The 25,621-nt window shown below is 34.2% G+C and overlaps 1 protein-coding gene across 2 annotated transcripts in view; it reads right to left on the reverse strand.

Annotated features, from left to right (window-relative positions):
• Window positions 1-25,621, reverse strand: part of LOC127791905 (uncharacterized) — a 41,458-nt gene that overhangs the window by 12,689 nt on the left and 3,148 nt on the right. Inside the window, exon 1 of one of the 2 annotated variants that reach the window (XM_052322078.1) lies at window positions 8,959-9,131. The exons of the other annotated variant lie outside the window; for it this stretch is intronic. Coding sequence (XP_052178038.1) covers window positions 8,959-9,036 — 78 coding nt within the window. The 5' untranslated portion in view covers window positions 9,037-9,131. Of the gene's footprint in view, window positions 1-8,958; window positions 9,132-25,621 lie in introns of those variants that run through there. 2 annotated transcript variants of the gene reach the window in all.

Raw genomic sequence — 25,621 nt, forward strand, 5'->3', positions numbered from 1 at the left:
TAAAGGACTTAACCCCTCATTTTCAAACACAATCAAATTACCTTTTGAACGTTATCTTAGCTTAACTTCATTCAAACCACTAAACAAACCCTTAACTCTACTCACTACAAAAAAATTGGCATTTAGCGGCGGTTTTTTTTGCATTTAGCGGCGGTTTTTAACCGCCGCTAAGTGATTTAGCGGCGATTTTCAAAACCGCCGCTGAACCAGCCGTCGTGGAGCATTTAGCGGCGGTTTTGACCAACCGCTGGAATAACCGCCGCTAAATCACTGATTTTGCGGCAGTTTTAAAACCGCCGCAAAATCAGTGATTTAGCGGCGGTTTTTTTAATTTTAGCGACGGTTTTAAAAATCGTCGCTAAAATTAAAAAAAATTAAAATTTTTTATTTTAGCGGCAGTTTTTAAACCGCCGCAAAAATTAAAAAAATTAAAATTTTAAAAAAATAAAAAATTAAAAAAAATAAAAATTAAAAAAAAATTAAAATTTTAAATTTTAGGGGCGGTTTTAGAAACCGCCGCTAAAATTAAAAAAAATTAAAAAATTTTAATTTTAGCGGCAGTTTTTAAAACCGCCGCTAAAATTAAAATAAAATTAAAAATTTTACTCTCTCACCCGCCCGCGCCCACACGGTTGCCCACCGCCCAACCACGTGGCCGCATATCCGCCCGCCACGTGGCCGCATATCCGCCCAGTTTCGAACCCACAACCTCCCATATGCCATTGCATGCTTGAAACTGCCTGATCTACCAACTTCCCTTGTTATATAATTACATATATAAATTATATACCACTATTTTTCAGAATTATATTTTATATTTTTTAATATAGAAAGAAAAACATTAATTAATTTATCATTTTTTAAAAGAATAAAGGAATAAATTAAAAATAAATTAATTGAATTAAATTAACTAAATTAATTTATTAAAAATAAAAAAATTATATATATTTTAAAATTATTAAAATTTTGTTAAATTTATTTTATTTTTATTTTTTTAAATTAAATTTTTAACTAGTGGTGAACCCGCGTGATATGTGGGAGAGTTTAATTTAAAAATAAAAAAATAAATTTATTATTTTAAATAATTTTAACTAAATTGATAATTATAATTTTTTTAATCTTTAATCATATTGAAAAAATTTAAGTTTACTTAATTATTCACTATTCAATATGCTAATGGAGAACACTTTTAATTCAATATACTTATAATTTTTTTTATTATATTATATTTATTTATAAATAAATATTATAAAATCTATAATATTTTCACTTAAAGACGTTAGTTATTTTCTATTTATTATATTATAATTATAAATATAAATTAAAACTCTTAAATATGAGTAAGAATAAGTTTTTTCAATAATAACAAAATTTTAAAAAAATGAATTTTGATTTCTTCCATAGTCGTAAAAATGTGATACCTTAAATATTAATTAGCATTGAAAAACTCTAATACTTGACAACCCTAATAATTGACATTTGGCAAAATACTTTATTTGACTATCATATTTTATTATTATATAAATATAAATAGAATAAAGATATAAAAATAATATATTAAATAAATAGATACTTTTCTATGACTTAATTAATAGTTTAAGTTGTCTATTAATATTTCTCATAAAATTCATACAAATTTAATATAAAACAATTAGCATTGAAAAACTTGTATATTTAAAATTTATTATTAATTTTACATAATTAGTATATATTATTTCGAAACAATTGAAAAATTTAAATTATTAATGCAAATTACAAAATGTAAATTATTAATGTAATAAGTATTAAATGCAAGTTTTGGGGGAAAATTTTATTACTACTTATCATTTCAAAGCAATTGAAAGATTTAAATTATTAATGCAAATTACAAAATGCAAATTATTAATTCAATCAGTATTAATTGTAAATCATTAATGCAAGTTTTGGAGGAAAATTTATTTTTTGAAGACTATCCTATTTTTATATATGTAAAGATGCAAATTACAAAATGTAAATTATTAATGCAATAAGTACTAAACGCAAATCATTAATTTGGGGGAAAATTTTATTACTATTTATTATTTCAAAACAATTGAAAATTTTAAATTATTAATGCAAATTACAAAATACAAATTATTAATGCAATAAGTATTATTTGTAAATCATTAATGCAAGTTTTGGGGGGAAATTTCTTTTTCGAAAACTATCCTTCTTTTATATATATAAAGATGCAAATTACAAAATGTAAATTATTAATGCAATAAGTATTAAATGTAAATCATTAATGCAAATTTTGGGGGGAAATTTCTTTTTTGAAGACTATCCTACTTTTATATATATAAAGATGCAAATTACAAAATGTAAATTATTAATGCAATAAGTACTAAATGCAAATCATTAATTTGGGAGAAAATTTTATTACTATTTATTATTTCAAAACAATTGAAAATTTTAAATTATTAATGCAAATTACAAAATACAAATTATTAATGCAATAAGTATTATTTGTAGATCATTAATGCAAGTTTTGGGGGAAAATTTCTTTTTTGAAAACTATCATTCTTTTATATATATAAAGATGCAAATTACAAAATGTAAATTATTAATGCAATAAGTATTAAATGTAAATCATTAATGCAAATTTTGGGGGGAAATTTCTTTTTTGAAGACTATCCTACTTTTATATATATAAAGATGCAAATTACAAAATGTAAATTATTAATGCAATAAGTACTAAATACAAATCATTAATTTGAGAGAAAATTTTATTACTATTTATTATTTCAAAACAATTGAAAATTTTAAATTATTAATGCAAATTACAAAATACAAATTATTAATGTAATAAGTATTATTTGTAAATCATTAATGCAAGTTTTGGGGGAAAATTTCTTTTTCGAAAACTATCCTTCTTTTATATATATAAAGATGCAAATTACAAAATGTAAATTATTAATGCAATAAGTATTAAATGTAAATCATTAATACAAATTTTGGGGAAAAATTTTATTACTACTTATTATTTCAAAGCAATTGAAAATTTTAAATTATTAATGAAAATTATAAAATATAAATTATTAATACAATAAGTATTAATTGTAAATTATTAATGCAAGTTTTGGGGGGAAATTTCTTTTTTGAAAACTAAATTAAATATTTTAATTTAAAAAATCACCGCAAATATTAATTTAAATATTACTACTTTAGTTTAAATATTTTAATTTAAACTTAATTATATTTGCATTAATATTTTAATTATTAATGCAAATATAAATTAAATATGTTTTGAAAAATCGCCGCAAATATTAATTTAATTTTAATTATAAATTATTTAATTATTTTTGAATTTAGCGGCGATTTTTCAGAAACCGCCGCTAAATTAAATTTTTTAACGAATTTTGCGGCAGTTTTGAAAACCGCCGCAAATATTAATTTAATTTTAATTTTAAATTATTTAATAATTTTTGAATTTAGCGGCGGTTTTTCAGAAACCGCCGCTAAATTAAATTTTTTAAGGAATTTTGCGGCGGTTTTGAAAACCGCCGCAAATATTAATTTAATTTTAATTTTAAATTATTTAATAATTTTTGAATTTAGCGGCGGTTTCTAAAATTTAGCGGCGGTTTTTCAGAAACCGCCGCTAAATTAAATTTTATTTTTTAATTATTTAATTAGTTTTTAAATTTAGCGGCGGTTTTTTGAAAACCGCCACAAAATGTAAAAAAAACCGCTGCTAAAATAGTATTTTGCGGCGGTTTGCAAACCGCCGCAAAATTTCATTTTTTGCGGCGGTTTTAGAAACCCCGCTAAAAAACCGCCGCTAAAAATCAATTTTTTTGTAGTGACTTGTCATTCCTATGTGTACAAGGACTCCTCTCATCCCAACTTTTGCTCTATGTAGTCACAGTACCGCCACACTACTGCATGCTGCTGCACATCTATGCCCATGTAGTCACCCACAGCCTTGTTTTCCTCACCCATGTGTGCCTACTTGCCACACGTCTGTAGCACGCCCCTCAATCGATGCACCTGCATCTCTTTATGTTCCTCCTTCACGAGCACCCGCGGATGACCTTCCCAGACATCTATGTAAGCACTCGGTCAACCCTCTGGTGACCTTTTGAGTCATCTAAAGACCCTCAAGATCTCGCCCCTCATTGCTTTATGGTGATAAGGCTAGCCTCCGAAGGGCTTGCACAGGAGAAATCCATGTGTGCCTTCTGACTGTCTTCTGTCTTGCAGATCCTCCGAAAAACTCATCTGTAGACTCTACTAGCAAGATAAATCTTCATTTATAGATGAAGTTCCAATCACAATCAAATTTGACATTCCAATTATAGTCAAATTTAAATTTCCAATCACAATTATAACAGAGAGAATTTAACAACCCGCCCTTCCCCGGTATGTCATTATTCTCGGGATTTCTTTTTTTCTTTTTTTCTATCACCACAAATTCCTCAATATAAAATCCCCATATATAAATACATTTAACATTCCATATATATGATAAGCTAAGGAATTGTAACTTAAACATTTGCGGAAGCTAGAGTCGAAACTTGAAGGATATTGTAATTCCATACAAATACAAACATACACTACTGTTTTAAACAGCCAATAAATTATAATGTCTGGTAGATGAGATAACATATAAAATTGTGCCTCAAACATAAGGAATAACATGAATTGAAATTAAATTACGTTTCGGCCACTCCTTTTCCCTTCTTACTGCTCAATTCACTTGGAACGTGAAATATTCCAGGGACAAAAGTTCAAATTAGAAGATGAATATTTTAAGTGAAGGTTAAAATAAATTTCATGAATGAATGATGTATGGACATAAATAAACCAAAACCCTAGCGTAACTTTCACCAGCATTCTAACCTCAACGGGGAACCCTAAGCAGTCATCCCAGTAATTCTCACTCTGGGAAAAATTTGTCCCCAGTGCGGGAAACTTCTATGGCTTTATGGCAAAACTCACTTGGGGAAATGCGATTACGCCTACCAGGGCAACATCCCATCCTACCATGGTTAACATGGATGACATAGTTATCGATATGCCAATAATATCATACTTAATGCAATATCACCATTACCAAGGCAATATAAAATGGATATGCATATGTATAACAAGATGCACATAAATCACATAAACTTGGCAAATCCCTCATAAATTCCATACTCATTTAGGCAAACATATTACGTGTAAATTTTTAGAAAAATCACTCACCTTAATTTAACTTCTCAGGCTTTCTCGATATGCATTTCCTACCCTCAAAATTTGCGTCCTGATAATTTCCTAGCCAAATTTTTTGAAAAATTAATAAAACTAAATTTCTCAATTTTTTAGATTTTTTTCACATATTTTTTTATTTTTCTTTTCCTATTTTTTCCTTACCTCACACTCCTTGCACGTGCCTACACCCACATGCTTGAAGCCGATTGTCTTCTCCGACCTTTTCCTTGTCGTTGCCGACTGATTGTTGGCTTGTTTATTTGATTTTCTTCTTCTTTCTTGGCCTATTCCTTCTTTTGAACATGATGGCACACCCTTTGGTTTGAAAATCCGGCCAACACATCCTTGATTTGGCCATTTAAACCTCAATTCTATCGAGACGCGATTTTTTGGCTAAGCTTCGTAACCACCTCAAATCAACACAAAACTCCCCAAATTCTCCAGAAATGATCCATATCCCCTCAAGAACAAAAGTTTATCAAAACCCTCGAATTTCTTCTCAAACACTTGGATTTCTTGGATGAAATTCAATGAAACCCTCGTCCTCAACCCCAACTATTTATAGTCGTTTCCGACCGCCCCTCCGGCCAATCAAGTCGCCCCATAGCTCTAAACTCATCCCTTAGGCCATGATGGTCTGCCCCCTCCTTCTGATCGGTGATTTGACACCGATACCTAGCGGTCGCATTGTGGTTGCCGATTTTTATAGTGTTCACACTAGAATTTTGCATTCCAGTCCTTCTTTTTTCATTCCCTTACATTTTGGTCCTTAGCTCTCAAGTCCTCAGGTTCCAAAAAATTATACTTAGTCCCCAAGACTTTGAAAAATTATATTTTGATCCAATAACTTTCAAAATTTGCACTTTTGCTCTAATAAAAATTATACTTAAGCCCATAAAATTTTCAGGTATTACAGAGAACAAGAAGAATGACAAGCAATAGTTGGGGAAGAGGAAGAAGAAAGCTAGAAGGAAAAAGGGAAAAACCTAAGTGGATCTCATTCCAAGTGGGCAAAAACCACTAGCCATGGGGATTTTCGTTACCAGTAATTTGAGTTTTCCAATGGGAATGATCGCTCTCATTCCTAACAATTAAAAAACCACCAGCAATAGGGTTTTCAGTCTCCATGATTTGATTTTATTGTTGAGAATGATTTTTTCCAACGATTCACTACAGTTGCTTGTAAAACTGATTATTGCCAACTATCTTTATTACCTTGAGCAAAAAATGACCATTTTTCTTATAGTGATAGTTGGGTGTATAATTGAACATAATTAGTCTATCTTGTATAAATTAATATGATTTAGGTTGCAATGTGCAATGCAGGGGGCATGTCCGTTCGTTTGCCCTCATTGTCTTATCATAGGCGAGAATACAACATATTTCTTACCCATCCCGACTCAAGACATAGCCCCCCCCCCCCCCCCCCAAAAAAAAAAAAACAAAAGAGAACCTACAATCACTAATTATTTAAATTATTTTTATTTCTTGAGATGCAAAATCATTAATTCTATTTTATGATAGTTTTTATTTGAATTCATACTCTTAATATTTTGTTGTTCTATTTGGACGAGAAGACCCCCAACTCCCAAAGTCCACAGATTATTTTTCAATGACTACTTGTTGTCATCCAAATCCAAGACCACCCACATGCTTGCTTATAAATGCAGCATTTATATTCTACGAACTAATAAAAATCTTACAAGATAGGCATTGGATAGGAAAAATGAATGGATAGTTGAGATTCACTCGTCATCAGTAAAAAAAAAATAGAAAAGTTAAAAATTATATGCAACATTTTACAAAAGTCAAAAATTATATGTAAAGTTGTATAAAATTATAGTATTATATTTCATGTTATGCAAATAATAAAAATAAATAACATAAAAATATTTTTAAACCAAAATATATTATTTATTTATATCTCTATATTTAACTGAAAGTTATATTCAAATATATTTTTATTAAATATATTATATATTTATATGTGTTAGTGACCTAGAGAGAGAGAGAAGGGAGACGGACATGATGGCGACAAACGGTGGAGACGGACAGCGAACAGCAGAGGCGTCGGTAAAGATGGAGGCCCAGAGAAAGAGAGAGAGAGAAGGAGATGAAGGCGTCGGCGGCGAAGGCAAACGGTGAAATGAGAGAAGCGGCGGGTGAGAATAGAAGACCCATAGAAGGAGGCGGAGGTAGAGGCACGGGTGGAAGAAGGCGAAGGCGGATAGAGGCGGACGATGGAGGCAGAAGAGTGAGGCAAGAGAAGGAGAAGGAGAGAGAGGGGGGAGGAAGGATAAAGAGAAATATGGGCAGGCATTTAAAAATTTGGATATAAAATATCGTGATATTTTGATATCAAAATATCGTAAGAAATTGGTGTTGTTCACCAAGTTATCCAAACTTTTGTTTATCAAAATATCACGAAAAATTAGAGTTGTTCACCAAGTTGTCCAAACTTTTGTTCATGTAGCATTATCCTTGAAAATATTGGAGGTGTAACTGAACACGCACTACAAGAAAAACAGCATTTAGCGATGGAAATATTCGTTGCTAAAACATCAATATCTATCGCTAAAAAATTTAACAACGGACAACTTCCCGTCGCTAAAAATGGCATCCCTAAATTTTAGCGATGGAATTTAGTGATGGCACAAATCAAAGACGAAAATTTCCTCGCTGATTAAAAAATTAAAAATATATATATTTAAAAAAATAAAAATTATTTTAGCGACCAAGAATTCCGTCGCTAAATCAAAAAATTTAATAAAAATATTAAAAATTATTTAGAATGGAATATTTCGTCGCTAAATTTAAAAAAAGAATTAAAAAAATTGACGACGAAATATCTGTCACCGAGACTTCTCTAATTAGCGACAGAAAAAATTTGTCACTAAAGTACGAATATTTTGTAATTGCGTCACCCCAAGCTGTTAAGTGTGCATTTCTCCTATTTTTTATGCAAAAAGTAACGTGGTTGCGTTGCTTGCACTCTCAATGATTCCATGTTAACAAGAGATTACATGCGAGCAAGCGCACAAACCACGCAGGAAACTACAAATAAAAAGGATACATATTTATATGCAAGTGTCAATCGCCATTGTTGGTGGGCTCTGTTCTGTCCATCCATCCTTCCGGTACTTCAAACGAATCAAACCAGATAGTCCTCGGAACGGCACTGCCACCGCCGCCCACCAGATTGGTCTCCACGAAAGTAGTCTCCCCGAAGGGGAGAGAATGATATTTCTTTGAGCCAGAAAAAGAATCGTTGCCTACTCGATAGTAAACACTGTACTCGACGGCTATATCCGATGAACTCAGCTCAACATTCCGGGAATTCTCAATTTTAATGCTGAGAGTCCAAGTCCTGGGCATCTTAGCACCTGTCAGCGGAAGCGTATGTCTCGGATAGCAGTCAAAATAAATGGGTCCGTGGCTGAGAGAAGCTTGAGCCACTGCCAGAAGGGACCAGCGAAAATTGAGAGAGCGAGAGTCGCGGACGCAGACGACAACAGAGCAGTCCAAGCCAGCTGCCGTGAGAGGCTTCACGGCGACTTGGACCAGGCCTAAATGGATTAACCCGTACTTGCTCATGTGATGCCGAACGGCTTGCCTGTCGAGTAAGTGGAGCTCGACGTATTCGCCGCCGATCGGCACCGTCTTCTTCAGTTTATGGATCTCGTAGTCTGGATCTCGCCGGAAGCTGAAGAAGCTCTTTCTATGGTAAATGCTGTGAATAGGAACCTCCGGGGGACTCCATTGCCGGAGAAGCTTCTCTAGTTCTTGACGCCGCTGCTCTTCTTTTGCACTTGCAGTGTCCATCTAAGCTAGCTGATGATCTTAATTCCACTGAGAAACACAAGAAGGACGATGATACATACATACATACATATATATATATATACATCTGTGAACATTCATTCATATTCGGACTCCAAAACGGATTTGAGAGGCATCTGAATAAGAGATAAGGTGGTTCCCATGGCTTCCATGTAATTGGCGGAATCAACAAAAGTAGGGTTGAATCATCATTGAATTACAATGAATCATTTTCCAACCATACTTGGGGACTAAGCATTGATAATCTGGTTGTTTAGATATAATAATAGAATCTAAATATTAAAAAATTATTTTAAATAATCATGAAATGGTGCATAATATTTTTTATGTAAATATTTTTGTATTTAAAGGAGATAGTAAAGTCCGGTGAGTTATTTTTAAAAAATTAAGATTTATTTATTTATAATTAAATTAAAAATTTGTGATAAATATATATAATATTTTGAGATTAACCAGCATTTGAACGTATACGAGATTTTCGACAAGATTTACTTAGAATTTCACTTCAAATTCCCCGTTAAGTTTATTAATTGGGTCTATGACACATAAAAAGGAGTTTTAAATTTGTATTATAAAAATAATATGATAATAATATATTACTAATACTTTAGAGAAAAGAGATTACAGGTCCGTCTTTCGGACATATCTTCAACAATAATTATTTATTGAAAAATATTTGTTTTGTGCAAAAGCATATTAAAACTAGCTATGCATGTGAAGTCTTTAGTCTTTTTTTAAGTTATCGAGACATGGGGTCTCGACTATAATATATAAAAAATAATTTCATATTTCACCCAAAAAAAGAATATATAGATATCAATTTAGATCAATATAAAAAATAATTTCATATTTAATGTCTTTTTATTATTGTTGTATTGTTAAATAATGATTATATTTTTTCAGAAAAAGGGTATTTGATTAAAGTGGGTTCCCCCTTTCTTTTTAAAACAATAAGGTGCTTTAATCAGTTGCTTTAGTAGGATTCATTATTTTTAAAGATAAATACATAATTTTTGACATAACTTTTAAAATATATTTTTATATGAAAAATTAATATTAGTATTAGTACATATACACCCCATTAAACTCGAGTCTATTACTAGGGTTAGCATTATTAACTTTTTTACCCCTTAAACCCACCCAAATAAAGGGATGACCAAAAATCACATAAAACCTAAATAAGAGACAACTTCAAGTGGTTAAGGTTACATTCTTTTTACTATTTTCAAATCATTTTTAGTTTTTGATTTTTTAAAATAATAAAAATGCGTTCTCTTTTTCTGTTTTTAAAAATATATTTTTGAAAACAAAAACAAAATTATAAAGAAAAATCAAAACAACAAAAAATTGTTTTGAGTATTTTCATTCGAAACAAACTCTAAAATCAAAACACATTTATTTATTATTTATTCATATTTTATTATTATAATGAGAAAAAATATTACAAAATTCATTAACTTTAAAATGTATTTATTTTTTAATAATATATTAACATTAAATATTTTTAATTTACTGAATAATCAAATTTATTAAATAAAATATCATTAAAAAATTATTTTCAAAATTTCAAAGAAAATGCGTTTTCTAATTTTCTATTTTAATAAATAGTTTTTCAAAATGACAAAGAGAACGCATTTTTAATTTTCTAAAAATAAACTACCAAAATAGAAAATTGAAAATGAATTCAAAACTCAAAATTGAAAATTGAAAAATAAAGAGAACGCAGACTCAGAGTTTAACCTTAAAATGTCTTGCATTCACTAGTACACATCCAACCATTTAAGCGACCACTACAATAGTCTAGAGGCTTCATGACTAGAAGGGACTGGCCAAACTTGAGGAGACACAATTACGGAGGCAAACGAGAACAAAGCAGTCCAAACCAGCAACAGTGAGAGGCTTCACGATGACTTGGACCAGGCCAAAATGGAGGTAGCCGGTCGTACTTGGTCATGTGATGCCGAACAGCTTGTGTGTCAAGTAAGCGGAGTAATAGAAAGGAAATACACAAAGAGGATAGAAAAGCCTCATCGATCCTCTTTACTCATTAAGATCTCAGCCTTAAATATAGCCTTGAACTAAACAGTCAAATTATAGAAATGCCCTTACAACAACAAAAATACAAATGATAAGAAATTAACAAACAACAACATCAATGTGTAAAATACAATACAAAACAGAAAATAAAATACAACAAAAATTACAACTCTATTACTCCCCTCAAGATGAACCATGAATATTGATGATGGCCATCTTGGACAATAGTGGGAAAAGTTGAGAAACTAGGAGAACTTTAGTAAAAACATTTTCCAGCTAGTGTTGTGATTGAATGAGAAGTTGCTTGATTTGTCCAGTAACGATTTTGTCACGAAAAAAGTGGCAATCAAGTTCAATATGCTTGGTACACTCATGAAACACTAGATTAGTGATAATATGAACAACAACTTGGTTATCACAAAAAAGTAAATCTGAGAAAAGTTGAGTAAGTCATGTAAGTTCATTGGTACTAAAAGCCAAAGCTCGATACTCAGCTTCAGCTGAGGAATGGGAAATGGTAGCCTACTTCTTTGAACACCAGGAAATCAGAGATGCTCCAAGGAAAACACAATGTCTAGTGACTGATTGATGAGAATCTAAGCAAGATCCCCAGTTAGCATTAGAGAAGACACGAAGCTACAAATAAAAAGTAGCATAAAAGAATAATCCCTAACCAGGAGCAACCTTTTGATACTACAATAAGTTACAGATAGCATCTAGGTGAGGTTTTCGAGGATATTAGACACAAATGGCTGAGTTTGTGAACCACATAAGCAATATCCGATCGAGAGACTGTAAGATAGAGTAAATAACCAATGAGCCTACGATAGAGAGAAGCATCCGCAACTAAATCCCCTTCACTAGCACTATATAAGCTTTAGATTAGGAATCATTAGGACAGAAGCATGTTTGCTGGCTAAGAGACCAGAATCTTCCAAAAGCTGCAAGGTATAGTACCTTTGAGAGAAGAAAATCCCTTTTGCAAACTGGGCAATCTTTAGACCAAGAAAATAAGGCAAATGACCAAGATCCTTAAACTTGAATTAACTATGTAGAAAAGATTTCAGATCATTGATGATTAAAAGATTAGGACTGGTAAGTATGATGTCACATAGACCAAAAGAGCCACAAATAAAGAACCACTACCCTTGGTGAAGAGAAAATAATCCGATTTAGATTGTGTAAACCAAAACTAAAGAATAGTTTGAGAAAATTTTGACAACCACTGCCTCTTGAAACTTATTTTAACCCATATATAAACTTATGTAACTGACAAATTAATTTATTCCCTTTATTGCCAATCAAGAGTGAAGGCTTGTAACCAAGTGGTAATTCCATATAGACTTCCCCAAAAAGATCCCTATTAAGAAAGACATTATTCACATCCAATTGAGTAAGAACCTATTTACGGCTAGTAGCTAGGGCAAGCAAGACCTTAACAGTCACCAATTTTTCTACATGAGAAAATGTATCAAGAAAATTCAACCCCTCTTGTTCTGTATACTCCTTAGCTACCAAGCGAGCCTTGTACCTTTCCATAGAACCATCATATTTGTATTTAATTTTATAAACCCATTTACACCTAATAGCACGCTTGTGGGAAGGCAAGGATGTAACACTTCAAGTGTGATTAAGATGCATGGCATTTAATTCAACTTTCATTGCATCTCTCCAATAGGCATACGTAATTGCTTTGTGGTAGTATTGAGGTTCAAAATCAGCAAAGACTTGAAGAAGAAAAGAATTGTGACTAGAAGAAAGTTTAGAATAAGAGACATAATGATGGAAATGAGATGAAGTTTTGGTCAAAAGAGGTGAGTGATGAGATAAAAGGTTGCAATGAAAATCTTGTAGATATGTAGGTAGCCGAGTAGCCTGAGAAGACCTACAGATAAGAATAGGGGAAATGGAATGAGAAGAAGATGTATCAACAATAGGTTTAAGAAGATTGTGAGAAGTGGTAAGCAAAGAGGAAAAAGGAATCAAATCATGTATAAGGACTAGTAAAACCAGATCAAGAAATAGGTTCACTATCTCATCAGAAGAGGTGATAGAATGAAAGGGAAATATGTGCTCATGCAATTAGACATCCCGAGAGATGATGATAGATTTTGATGTGAGATCATACAGCTTATAGCCTTTGATGTTTGGTGGATAGCCAATAAAAATGCAAGCCTTGGCCCTAAGATGAAATTTGGATCTATGCGAGGGCAAGATATAGAGGAAAAACAAAGACTACCAAAAACACTGGATGAAGAATAGTCTACGAGAGTTTGATACAACAATTGATAGGGGGTTTTGGAGTGTAAAAGAAGGGTAGGTGATATGTTAATCAAATATGCAACAGTAAGGATATAATCACCCCAAAATTTTATAGGAACCCAGGACTAAAAGTATAGTGCCCTAGCCACATTTAAAAAATGTTAATGTTTCCTTTCAAGCACAGAATTCTGTTCAGGCCTCTTTACACACAAGAATTGATGTATGACTCCCTCAGAAGCAAAAAAATCAGCAAATCTCAATTTGGGAGCATTGTCAGACCTAAATTTCTTAATCACCTTGCTAAATTGAGTCTCAACCAAGGAAAAAAACTTAGGAACAATGTCTTAGCCTTAGACTTATGTTTCATAAGGAAAACCCAAGTAAACCTCGCACAATCATCAAAGGTGAGAAAATATGTATGTCCAGCATAAATGGGTGTATGATACAGCCCCCAAGTATCACAGTGAATTAAATCAAAGGCAAACTTTAACAATTGATTATTTGACACAAAAGATAACCGTTGTTGCTTAGCCAATGGACATACAGAGCAAATATCACCGCCAGTATCATGAAAATGTAATTGATCCTTTATTAAGTCTAGCCGCTTAAAAGAAAGTTGTCCTAATCTCTTATGCCATGTAGTTTTAGTAATAACATTAGCTACCATGGCATGATGAACAAACTTTACCTTTGTACTAACAGACATATCAGTTACAGCTTTAAGTCACCCCTGCCAATCATCTTCAAAATGTGTATATCTTGAATAACACACACATAAGGGGTAAAATTGAGACTCATTGTATTCTTTTCAACCAATGCATTCAGAGATATGAGATTAAACTTAAATTGAGGCACATAAAGGACATTATCTAACACCAGATGTGAGGTAAGTTTAACACAGCCCATATAGAGCACTGAGATCCGTGTGTGGTCGGAAGGGTAACATAAGTGTTCTAAATAGGTTTTAGCTCAACAAAGGATGATAGACTAAAACATACATGACTTGTAGCTCCTGATTCCAAAACCCAATATTGAGGGTTACTAAGCAAAGAACTAACAGAGATAGGAAAATAGATACCTGAAGTCTAATCAGAAGTAAAGACATCAAGAGCAAGTTCTGCATTGATAGTCCTAGCAATGGTGGGATGTGAGCTTAACACACTCAACAAATTTTGATATTGTTGAGGACTTAACGATTGCATAAAACCTTTAACTTCTCGACTCTAAAAAGAATTAGAATTTGATCCAGAAACCTAACTCACAATAGGATTTTTCAGTTGGTTAGGGAATATCTGGTTAAAAGTAATGTTTCTCTGTCTCGGCTTATACCCAAGAAGATATCCATGAAAGTTATAGCATTGGTCAATTGTATGCCTAGTAAAACCACAATGACTGCATATGGACCTCTCCTTCTTTTGAGATCTACCTTGATTTGACCTATTATTGTCATGTTTGTCAGAGAATGTGACCAAATCAAAATTATTAACAGCAGTATGAATATTCCTTTGATTTTCCTCTTGAGTAACTAGGGCAAACACCTTGTTAATTGGAGGAATTGGATCCATTAGCAACAGTTGTCCCCTAACTTGTGCATAAGAATCATTTAGGCCTATTATGAATGACATTACACATTCAGTGTAATAATGATATGCTACGGCCTTTATACCACTACATGAACATCTTCCACAAGAGCAGTTTGGCCTATAATTGCTAAGTTCTCCCCATATTGTAATACCCCATGTTCGTATGACTTGTCACGTAATTTCGATGAGTTTAGGATACTGAAAAATTGATTTTATAGCAATTTCAAGTACCGGATCAACCGCAGGGAATGCCTTGGAGTGAAATTGTCTAAGAAAAATGATATGGTCTCAATATGCGTTCCAAGTTAGAAATTATGGTATCAAAAGAAATCGCATCGGGAACAGTTTTTGGTACAGCTAAAATACAACTGCTAATTAGGCTGTAAAACCGAATCATCGTAGGAGGCTCCCGAAAAATCAAGGAAACCCTAGGAGGGCTCCAATTTTGCGTAATGAGCAACCCTTCAGTGGTTTCGGGATTAAACGATAGCCCGATGAGGACACTGGGGCGAAATCGTCATTTTCAGCTAAGATTTGGATTATTAATTATGGAATTTCAATATTATAATGCAAATTAATTTGAGATTTAAGCTGAAGCTTCAATTAGAGATATACACTAGTGTAATAAGGATGAAATTTAGGGTTTAATGTATAATTTTTAAATTAATTATGTAATTTTTTATATATATTAATGTAGTTATATATATATATATGAATAAAATGTGTTGTGTGTGCTGTGAGGCTGCCCATGCTGCAAATGTAATGGCTTCGCAAAGCTTCTGTGAATCTTTAATAGCCGAGATTTTGGCCGCAAAATAAGGAGATTGTGGCAGCAAGATTTAAGGATATCGCAGCAAGATTTGTGGAGATTTTCATATTAAATGATGTGCGTGGTGGGCAAGCTTGTAACAGTGATATTTATGTGAAGCCATTACCTATAAATTGGCAGTGATCGTGGCCGAATGAGGTGGCCGAGGGAGAGGCAGTGCGAGATCGAGAGTGATAGAGAGCAAGGGAGAGATCGAGCTTGAGCTAGGCAATTCGAGAGAGAGAGAGACAGAGAGTGAGAGGGAGGGCCGAAATCGGCCATGGCAGCAGCAGCAAAGCTGCTGTTCGGCAGCCATGGCCGACGCGCAACAAGCAGTTGCGACGAAAGGCGAGGCAAGTGGTGCGGACGAGATCAGCAGGCACCGGCCGAAGGCGGCCAAGCCAGCCGCACGGCAGCGGCAGGGGTGGCGCGCTGGCGTTGCAGCGCACGAAGGAGGCTGCGGCGGCAAAGGGCATGGCGCGGGCGGCGGCGGCAGCGCTGGCAGTGGCTCGCGGCGGCGACGAGCTGAAGCCGAGAGTTGCAAGTGGTCGCACGGGAGGCAGGAAAGGAAGAAAGGAGAAGGAAGAAGAAGAAGAAGAAGAAGAAGAAGAAGAAGGAGAAGGAGAAGGAGGAGGAGGGAAGAGAAGAAGAAGAAAAAGAAAAAGAAAAAAAGAAAGAAAAATTAGGAAAAAATAGAGAAAATGTTAGAAAAATCCCAAAAAAAATTCTAGAAAATAGGAATTATGTTTCGGTGATATCCCGGAGATTTTAGTGAGAAAAACGACCCGAGCACACGTTTCGGGAATATGGCAGGCATATCAAGGAAATCCCAGATGTTAAGTTAAGGTGAGTAAAATTCCTTAGAAAATTCCAGAAATTCAAGAATATTATTTTATGAATTATCGTAGTGAAATATTGGAGAAAATATTTTAGAAATATTTAATATGGATTTGTTGAGGAAAAATAGGAAGAAATAGAGAGAAAATTTTAGAAAATGCCAGAAATTATGAAAAAAATAGGTTTTAACGTTTATTTAAATAATTATGGTGATTAGGATACTTTGAGGCTGAAGTTAAAAAGACTCGTGCAAATTTTGAGGTTGGCACGCAAATTGAGGCAATGCATGAATTTTGAGACAGGCGCGGATATCGAGGTAGCTCGATCAGTTGAGAAGGTAAGTGGTACTTCCTCGAAAATGTTTTCATCGTATTGACATGCCCTGATATGTCTCCATCACGTAGACTGCATACATGACTATGAAATGCATAAATACACGTTGATATCATTAATCACACGCATATGAGGCCGTAGGGAGTACGAATTGGCACCGTTGCCTTGCTAAAGGTGCACCCATACACCCCGGCTTCGAAAGAGGTGGCCGCTAAAATGGTAGGTAGCATGAGAGGTGCAGTTGACACCTACGATGAAAGACATTGCATACACTCATGACATAGCATTATGTACCCTTACTTAGATGGTTCATCATCTAACTTGGGTTCGCCCCTGGAACATTCAACGTTCTAGTCGGGACTTACAGAGATGATTCCGAGATTGGTGATATGTAGTGACGCGAGACGTCAAGAAGCGAGCAAATGTACCATGTTATGTTGTAATATGAGTAGTTTAAGAATTATGTACATTGTATTTATTGTCAGACGCTTATGAATTAACTTTGTAATGAATGACATGTCTAGTTATTATTATATGCATTACCATGAGCAGGTTCGATTTAGCTTCCGCTTTGTATTTATTTTCTAGTGTAGATATCTCACACTAGATAAGGTCTTAGGGAATTTCAGGATAATGTAAAGAAAAAAAAAAAAAAAAGACCAAATTTCGTAAGGCATAACACGCCCTGAAGAAGTGGGTTGTTACACATATGATCTTAAGTTTTGTGAAAAAAACACTAACAGATAACCTGGTCTTGTGTTAAGATCATCAATTCTCTCCTAAGCTGAAATATCTGAGGGTCATTAGACTGTTGATATCTTTTCTTAAGATCATTCCAAATATCATAGGCAGATTTAGAAAATATCCCACTTGCAGATATTTCTTTAGAGATGGAATTTAAAATCTAAGAGATCACAATATTGTTGTTTCTGATCCAATAATTGAAAAGAGGATCATCACCTGGTGGTCAAGAAATCAAGCCATTAACAAAACCTAATTTATTCTTTACCGAGAAAGCAATTAGCATCATGCGGCTCCATGATGTGTAGTTGTCTCCAGCTAGTGGTTGAGAAACCAACAGTAATCTAGGACTATTAGAATGATGCAAGAAATAAGGACCTAAGGCATCATCAATAGCAGAGGTGCTCATTGACGAAGAAGAAATTTCCAGAAATGAAGTCACCATAAAACAAGAATGAGCGATTGATTAGATTTGAAGGAAAGGAAAACAATAACTAAATAAGATCGCAAGATTCGTGATCGCTAAAAGTGAAGAAAAAGAGAGACGGTAATACCGATTTGCAGAACTCAGAACAACAGAGATTCACAATGACACCGGAAAAAAAACAACACACGATGTTGATCTAAGAAGAAAGAAACCGTACCTAGAACTCACAGCTTCAAAGATCGATAGAGAACGCGAATCAAGTCTAGGGTTTTGAGGGTTTGCTCTAATACCATAACAAAGAGAAAATACACGAATGGGATAGAAAAACCTCATCGGTCCTTTTTACTCATTGAGATCTCACCCTTAAATATAACTTAGAACTGATATAGTTAAATTACAAAAATGCCCTTACAGTAACAAAATACAAATGATATGAAACTAACTGATAACGACATCAATGTAATACCCCATATCTTCATGAAGTTTCCATGTAATTTAGATGAGTTTAAAATACCAAAAAATAATTTGATAGTAAAAATAAATCATCGAATCGACTGTAGGGAGTACCCTGGGGCTTAGATGCCTAAAGAAAATAGTACATCAGTAACGAGTGTCCCGAGATAAGATTTATGGCATAGAAAGAAATCGGATCTGAAACAGTTTTCGGTACAACTAGGATTCAGGTTGAGAAACCGAATAATGGTAGAGGATTCCTGAGAAGTCAACGAGACCCCGAGTAAGGCTATATTAAATATAATAAACAACCCTTAAGAGGTTTCGAGAAGGAACATAAGGATTTTCGGTCAGCATATGATCTTATGTATAATCAAGCCTAAGTGTACTTTATTAATTTTAACCGAGAAAGGTCAAAACGATGGTTTTTCTGAGTCTTCGGGGGTGGAATGAAGGGTATAGATCTTATAGGTTTTAGTGGAATAGTTGGATAAATCAGGGGCTTAAGGATAATGGCCAAAATGCAAAAGAAAGTTTCAAGGGGAGCCAAAGTGTAATTTCTAAAAAATCTGCATAGGCATGGCCGATCTGGTCATGTAACGACCCGTTAGTGGGTCTAAAAGTTTATTAATATTTTAATTGCGAAAATTTGGAGATTTGCTTTATTAAATCGAATGTTGGGAAATATTCTTAAGTGTCAAAATTTATGTATTTAAATTCATGAATTGGGTTGCCCATTTGGGCCAAGTGTTTAAGGTCCGTGAATGTGATGGGTTTAGAGAAATCCCATGGGCCTAAAATGAATTGGGCAATTAGTAAAATGGGCATGGGTATTATATATATTTATATATATATATGTGCATATCTTGATGTGGCAAAAATTATATAAATAAATGATGTATTGAATTTATGGATTGGTCTTTGGAAACTTAGGTTGACCCCAAGGGGAGATTTTGTATATATTGCACGTGTTGTATGGTTGTGAAGCCCATCGGGCTTAATGTTATGTTGAGGCCCTTTTGGTGGGCTAATGGAAATGGGCCATTATAATTAATTGAGCCAATGAGTTGGGCTTGGGCCCATGTAAGTGTATGAGTGGATTTTTGAATTGGGCTTAGGCCCATGTGTAAAATATGAGAGATGGAATTTAATAAATGAAATTATATATATATAAATATATACATTTGTATTTTGTGGATTAAAAGAAAAGAAGAAAAGAATTGTAAAATACAAAGTGACCAAATGGTCCTTGCTTTATTGAAAAAGGTGAGGGTGAAATGGGAATTTCATAAATGGGTATTATTATAAATGAATTTATGAGTATTATGGAGTAAGAAAGAAAAGAAAAAGAGGCAAAAGACCAAAATGGGTTTATTGAGTTGTGGTATGTTTGTAAAAGAGAGAGGAAAAATGGTAAATTGGCCAAGGGAGTGGTTGGAAAACTGATGGGCGGCCATTCCTCTCCCATGCTTCTATCTTTTCCATGTTTCTTCTCTCTTTCCTCCCCTTCTCTCCCAATCGGCCACTCTCTTCATCATTTTCTTCTTCTTCTCCTTCTCTTCTTCTCTTTCTCCATTTTCATGTCCAGGGAAGCTTGAAGTGAAGTTGCAGCTGGGTGCATTCTTCTCCATTGGATTTTTCTTCATCAAAGGCAAGTTCTTCTTGCATTTCTTTTTGGTTATGCAAGTCTCTACTCTATTTCTTTTACATTACAAGTTCACGTTGATTCTCCTTGATAATGCAAACTTTGGTTCTTTTTCTCTTGGGTCAAGTTGGTTTCCTTCTTGGTTCCCTTGTCTTCGAATTTTCTATTTTATTAAAAGATCTAATCATGAGTTTATATTGATCGGTGGATTATTTTCTCATTTCTTTAACTCTTGTGTTTTATCATTGATGGGTCTTTTTGAGAGTTTTCGTTAGGGTCTAGTTCACCCTAAATTCTTAAAGGAATGACACTTGATTGATTAGGAATGTTAGAGAAGCAAGGTTTGGTGTATCTTGCTTGGGATGTTGAGTTTTGTGGGTTGTTGTTGTTGTTATTTTTAAGTTTCAGGCCTCTGTTGGTCGACCGAGTATTTTTATCGGTCAACCAAGTATGTGTTTTGTTCTTCAGTCGGTCAACCAAGTGTTTTAGTCGGTTGACCAAGTGGGCTATTAGTCGACCAAGTGTTTTAGTCGGTCGACCAAGTAATAATTTAAGCTTCTGTTAGTCGACCAAGTATTTCAGTTGGTCGACCAAGTGGTTTCAGTCGGTCGACCAAGTGATAAAATAAGCCTCTGTTAGTCGACCAAGTGTTTCTGTCGGTCGACCAAGTGATTTCAGTTGGTCGACCAAGTGATAATTTAAGCTTCTGTTAGTCGACCAAGTCCCTATTTAGTCGACTAAGCCTTTTTCATTGGTTGACTAACTCTTTTATTCGGTCAACCAACAGAATGCAATGATTCTTTCTTTTTGGTCCAATTTTTTTCTAATGCTTGAAATTCTTCCCCAAAGCTCTTGTGACGTCTTAGTTGGCTTCAAAAACCATCTCATGGATATGTAAGCATTCCAAAAATGGGGAAGTTAATTAATGGTGAGAATTAAAAATAAAAATCACGAGCTGTTAATGGTGAATTCATGTAATCAACTTGTTTGGCGTCGAGAAATAGTATGAAAATGAATCCCAATGAATAATGCTAAATCTCGTGGTAAAAATACCATTAGCTCATGTGAGGATATAATCTTGAAATGTCTAATGTGCATGATGATCATGATAAGAACATTTCTAATAATGAAGTATGTCGATATATTTACTTGAAAACATTCATAAGCATTGCATGGTACTATCATTTATGGTATGGAAATGAATCTCAATGAATGGTGCGAAATCATGTGATGAAAATATCATTGGCTCATGTGAGGATACAATCTTGAAATGTCTAAGTGAGCATGATGATTAAGATGAGAATATTGCTTATAATGAAGCATGTTCGATATGTTCACTTGAAACCTACATGAGCATTGCATGATATTATTATTTGCACACTTATTATTTTGCGCGGCGGCTATGTACCGCGGGTGAGAAAAGGATATCCTAAAGAGCGTCTGACATGGGAAAGGTGGCCATAGACCCGGTAGGCAATGATCAAGCCAAGTGAATGGCTAAATGATTTTTTTATGTATATGTATATATGCATGTGAATGAGAGGCCTTAAGGGCCGATATGCTGCATGGAAATGATTATAATGATTGAGAAATGAAATGATGCATGAATTGCATAATGCTAATGGCATGGAAATGATCATAATGATTGAGAAATGAAATGATGCATGAAATGCATAATGACAATGGCATGAGAATGATAATAATGATGAGATCTAATGGGAAATGCTACTCGTACTTGGGAAGTCGGGTCTATTCCATTTTGGTTTATCCATGCCTTGACTCTATTGTTTATATGTTGAAATATATACTTGCTGAGCCTTGTGGCTCACCTTGCTTATTCATGTCATTCCAGGTAAGGGATAAGCTATTGCTGAGGGCGAGTCCAATGAGGCTAGAGCTTGGGTTTAATTGTGTACAGGGATGTCCCAGCCTCAAGATCTATGGGTGTAATGTTGAGGGCAGGAAATAGAGGGTTCAATTTGTTGTTAGAACCTTAATGCCCTTTATTTGAAAAATGTATGGGCGGTAAGCCCAAGATGATAATGTTAAGGGTGTGTAATATTTAATTTGAGCTCCTATTGATAGTGAGCAAATGTAGAGATGTTTTATTTTGGCTCCTGATGATCAGTGAGCAAGTATAAAAAAAAAAGGGAATTGGTGAGAAATCCGAGTTATTATTTCTGTGTCCATTTTGTGACGACCTCCTTTCGGATTTCCTATGCTAGCGAGATGATCTGGGAGAGGGCCGCTACAGGTCGCAAGCGTGGCTTGAAAATCCAGAGAAATGGAAACCAAATCTCGTTAGGGGATGGCCAAGGATGGTCTAAGAGGCGTGTGGGAGAAGCTATGGCCGGTGATTGGCCACAAGGGGGTCGGATTTGGCCTATAAATAGCAAGGGTTTTTGGCTAATTTTAGAGCAACAAATTGCTCTAGCTTGAGGGTGAATCGAAGGAAACAAATAAGGGGCTTTCGATCCTTGAGTCAATATGAGAGTTTCTGAAAAATTTGAGGCATTTTAGAGTGCGTCTAAAGGCGATTCGGGCTTAGCTAGAAAGTTGCGCGCGATGGTTGGATCGGGTCTGGTTTTACTCGATTTGGAGGCCCTCCGGTAGTTGTTTCGGGCACCCAAGGGTACCTTCGTGATCGACTTGGAGAGGGCTACTAGTTGGTGTTGTCGGAGAAGGATTCCAGTCGTCCGCCGGCGAGGAGCTCGTCGGAGAAGAAAGAGCGTGTGGCCTTCACCTGCTGCTGCTACGCACAGTTCACGTGCTTGGCCCATGGGGGTGCATGCCTGTGAGGTATTTTTCCATTTTTTTTCTAAAATGCTTAGAATATTATTCTAGGATTTTTGGTTCAAAAATATTTGAAAAAAATGTTGTGGAGATATTTATTTTAGAATATTAGTGAGAAAAATAGGAGAAAATAGAAAAAATTGAGAAAATTATGAGAAAAAATAGGTTTTGATGCCTACTTAAATGAACATGATGATTAGGGTGCCTTGAGACTTAAGACGGAGTGACTTGTGCAAATTTTAAGGTTGGGCACGAAAATCGAAGTCGGACACGTTATTCGAGGTGTTCTAAGATACATTCGAGGTGAGTGGTTCTATCGGAAAAACTGGTTTTGTTGCATGTGAATAATTTAACCTTTGGAAGGTTGTTTTCATGTGGGAGGTTTGTCCCAAATTATTTTATGCATATACATTAAATTTCGAGCGTTATAAATTCATGCTTTGAAATGTTGAGTTTATATGATGCATGTTTTATGTTGTGGCGTTGACATGTTTATGTGTTGTCCATGTGAGACATGGGTTGTCAACCTGTGTGTGGCATTTGAGTGATAACACTCGGGATGCGTGCCAAAGATTAATGCTATGTGACCCACTTGGGACGGGGCTAAGATGAACTTCACCCTATGGTACTCAAGTGGCAGGACTGAGAGTGGACACACCCCATACTACAAAAAATTAGCGTTTTAGGGATGAAAAATTCTGTTGCTAAATTTTTTAGCGACGGATTTAGTGACAAGTACCTTTCCGTCGTTAATTCCGTTGCTACGTTCAACCCCAAAATTCAAAATTCAACGCGTGCCAAGCCCCGACCTCCCATGTGCGCCACATGGCTGCGCCTTTGCTCACCGCGTGGCAATGCTGGATTTTACTCCTCCAACTATTATTCTCAAGCTTTCTACCAGATTCGAACCCCTAACCTCTCATGACCAAGTTTAACGCTCGAGCCAACCAATCTGGAAGCCTTCTTGTTTATTGTTATACATAAAATATATTTATAGTATTCTCTTCCAAATATTTTAGAATTATATTTATATACCAAAATTTCATAAACTTATTTAGTAATATTAATTTTAATATTTAATGTTAGTAAAGGGAAATGAATATTAATTTTAATTTTATTTCATTATCAATTCAAATAAAACTTTATTAACTATTATATTAGCAGTGAAAAAATATGTTTTTATTTTAATTTTAATTTGTAATATATTTAAAAATTATTAATTTAATTTTTACTAATATTAATGTCAGTAAAAATTATTATAATATGTTTAAATGTAAATTTTTTATATTTTTTAGCGACGGGATTGGCCCCATCGCTAAATTTTAATTAATTTATTTATTTTTATTTTTATTTTTATTTTTATTTTTATTTTTTAGCGACGAGCTCGTCGCTAAATTTGAAATATTTTTGTTAATTTTTTTTAATTTTTTAGCGACGGGGTTGAGCCCGTCGCTAAATTTGAATTATTTTATTTAGTTTTATTTAATTTTTTAATTTTTTAGCGACGGGGTTGACCCGTCACTAAATTTTAATTTATTTATTTTTTTATTTTTATTTTTTAGCGGCGACGGGTGTGACCCGTCGCTAAATTTTAATTTTTTTATTTAATTTTTTTATATTTTAGCGAATTTGAATTTTTTTATTTAACTTTTTTTTTTATTTTTTAGCGATGGGGTCAACCCCATCGCTAAATTTGAATTTTTTTATTTTAAATTTTTTTATTTTTTAGCGACGGGGTGGAACCCGTCGCTAAATTTGAATTATTTTATTTAATTATCTTTTTTTAGTGACGGGGTTGACCCATCACTAAATTTTAATTTTTTTATTTAATTTTTTTTATATTTTAGCGAATTTGAAATTTTTTATTTTATTTCTTTATTTTTTTATTTATTTTTTTTTTACTTTTTAGCGATAGGGTGGAACCCATTGCTAAATTTGAATTATTTTATTTAATTTTATTTAATTATTTTTATTTTTTAGCGACGAGGTTGACCTGTCGCTAAATTTTAATTTTTTTTATATTTTAGTCAAGCCTTTGGTGACCTCCTGGGTTATCCAAAAACCCCCCAAGATCTCTCTCATCGTTGCCTTATGGCAATAAGGCTAGGCTCCGAAGGCTTTCCTTCCTCTAAGGACCATGCCCGATAAGGGATTCTCGCATAGGTCCCTCCATGCATGTCTAACCTTAGGACCACCAAATGCAACGGGAAAGTCATGCACTCCTTATATCCGTGTGCCACGTGCCAATCACGTGTCCTAGTCATGGTTAACCTCTATAAATGTTCATCGACCCTTCGACTTCAAGCAAGCCATTCCAACCACAGAGCTTCTCTCTCTACCTCTCAACATCACTCACTTGAAGGGTCCATTTACATAGTTCCCTCATATTGGTTACTCGTGCACCTCCCCATAGTGTACCTGGGATCTCATCCACGTGATACACATGAGCATATTGCATCTTACTACACCTTTACTTTTTCATAACATATATACTGACTTAAGTATCGCAGGGCCTACGTGAAAAAAATCCATGTGTGCCTTCTGATTGTCTTCTATCTTGCAGACCCTCCGAAAGAGTCATCCGCAGACTCTATAGGCATTCCCCAGAGACCCATCCGAGGCACCATGCCTCTCCCGTGCTCCATCAT

Source organism: Diospyros lotus, chromosome 15 (assembly GCF_014633365.1).
Source record: "Diospyros lotus cultivar Yz01 chromosome 15, ASM1463336v1, whole genome shotgun sequence".
NCBI lineage: Eukaryota > Viridiplantae > Streptophyta > Magnoliopsida > Ericales > Ebenaceae > Diospyros > Diospyros lotus.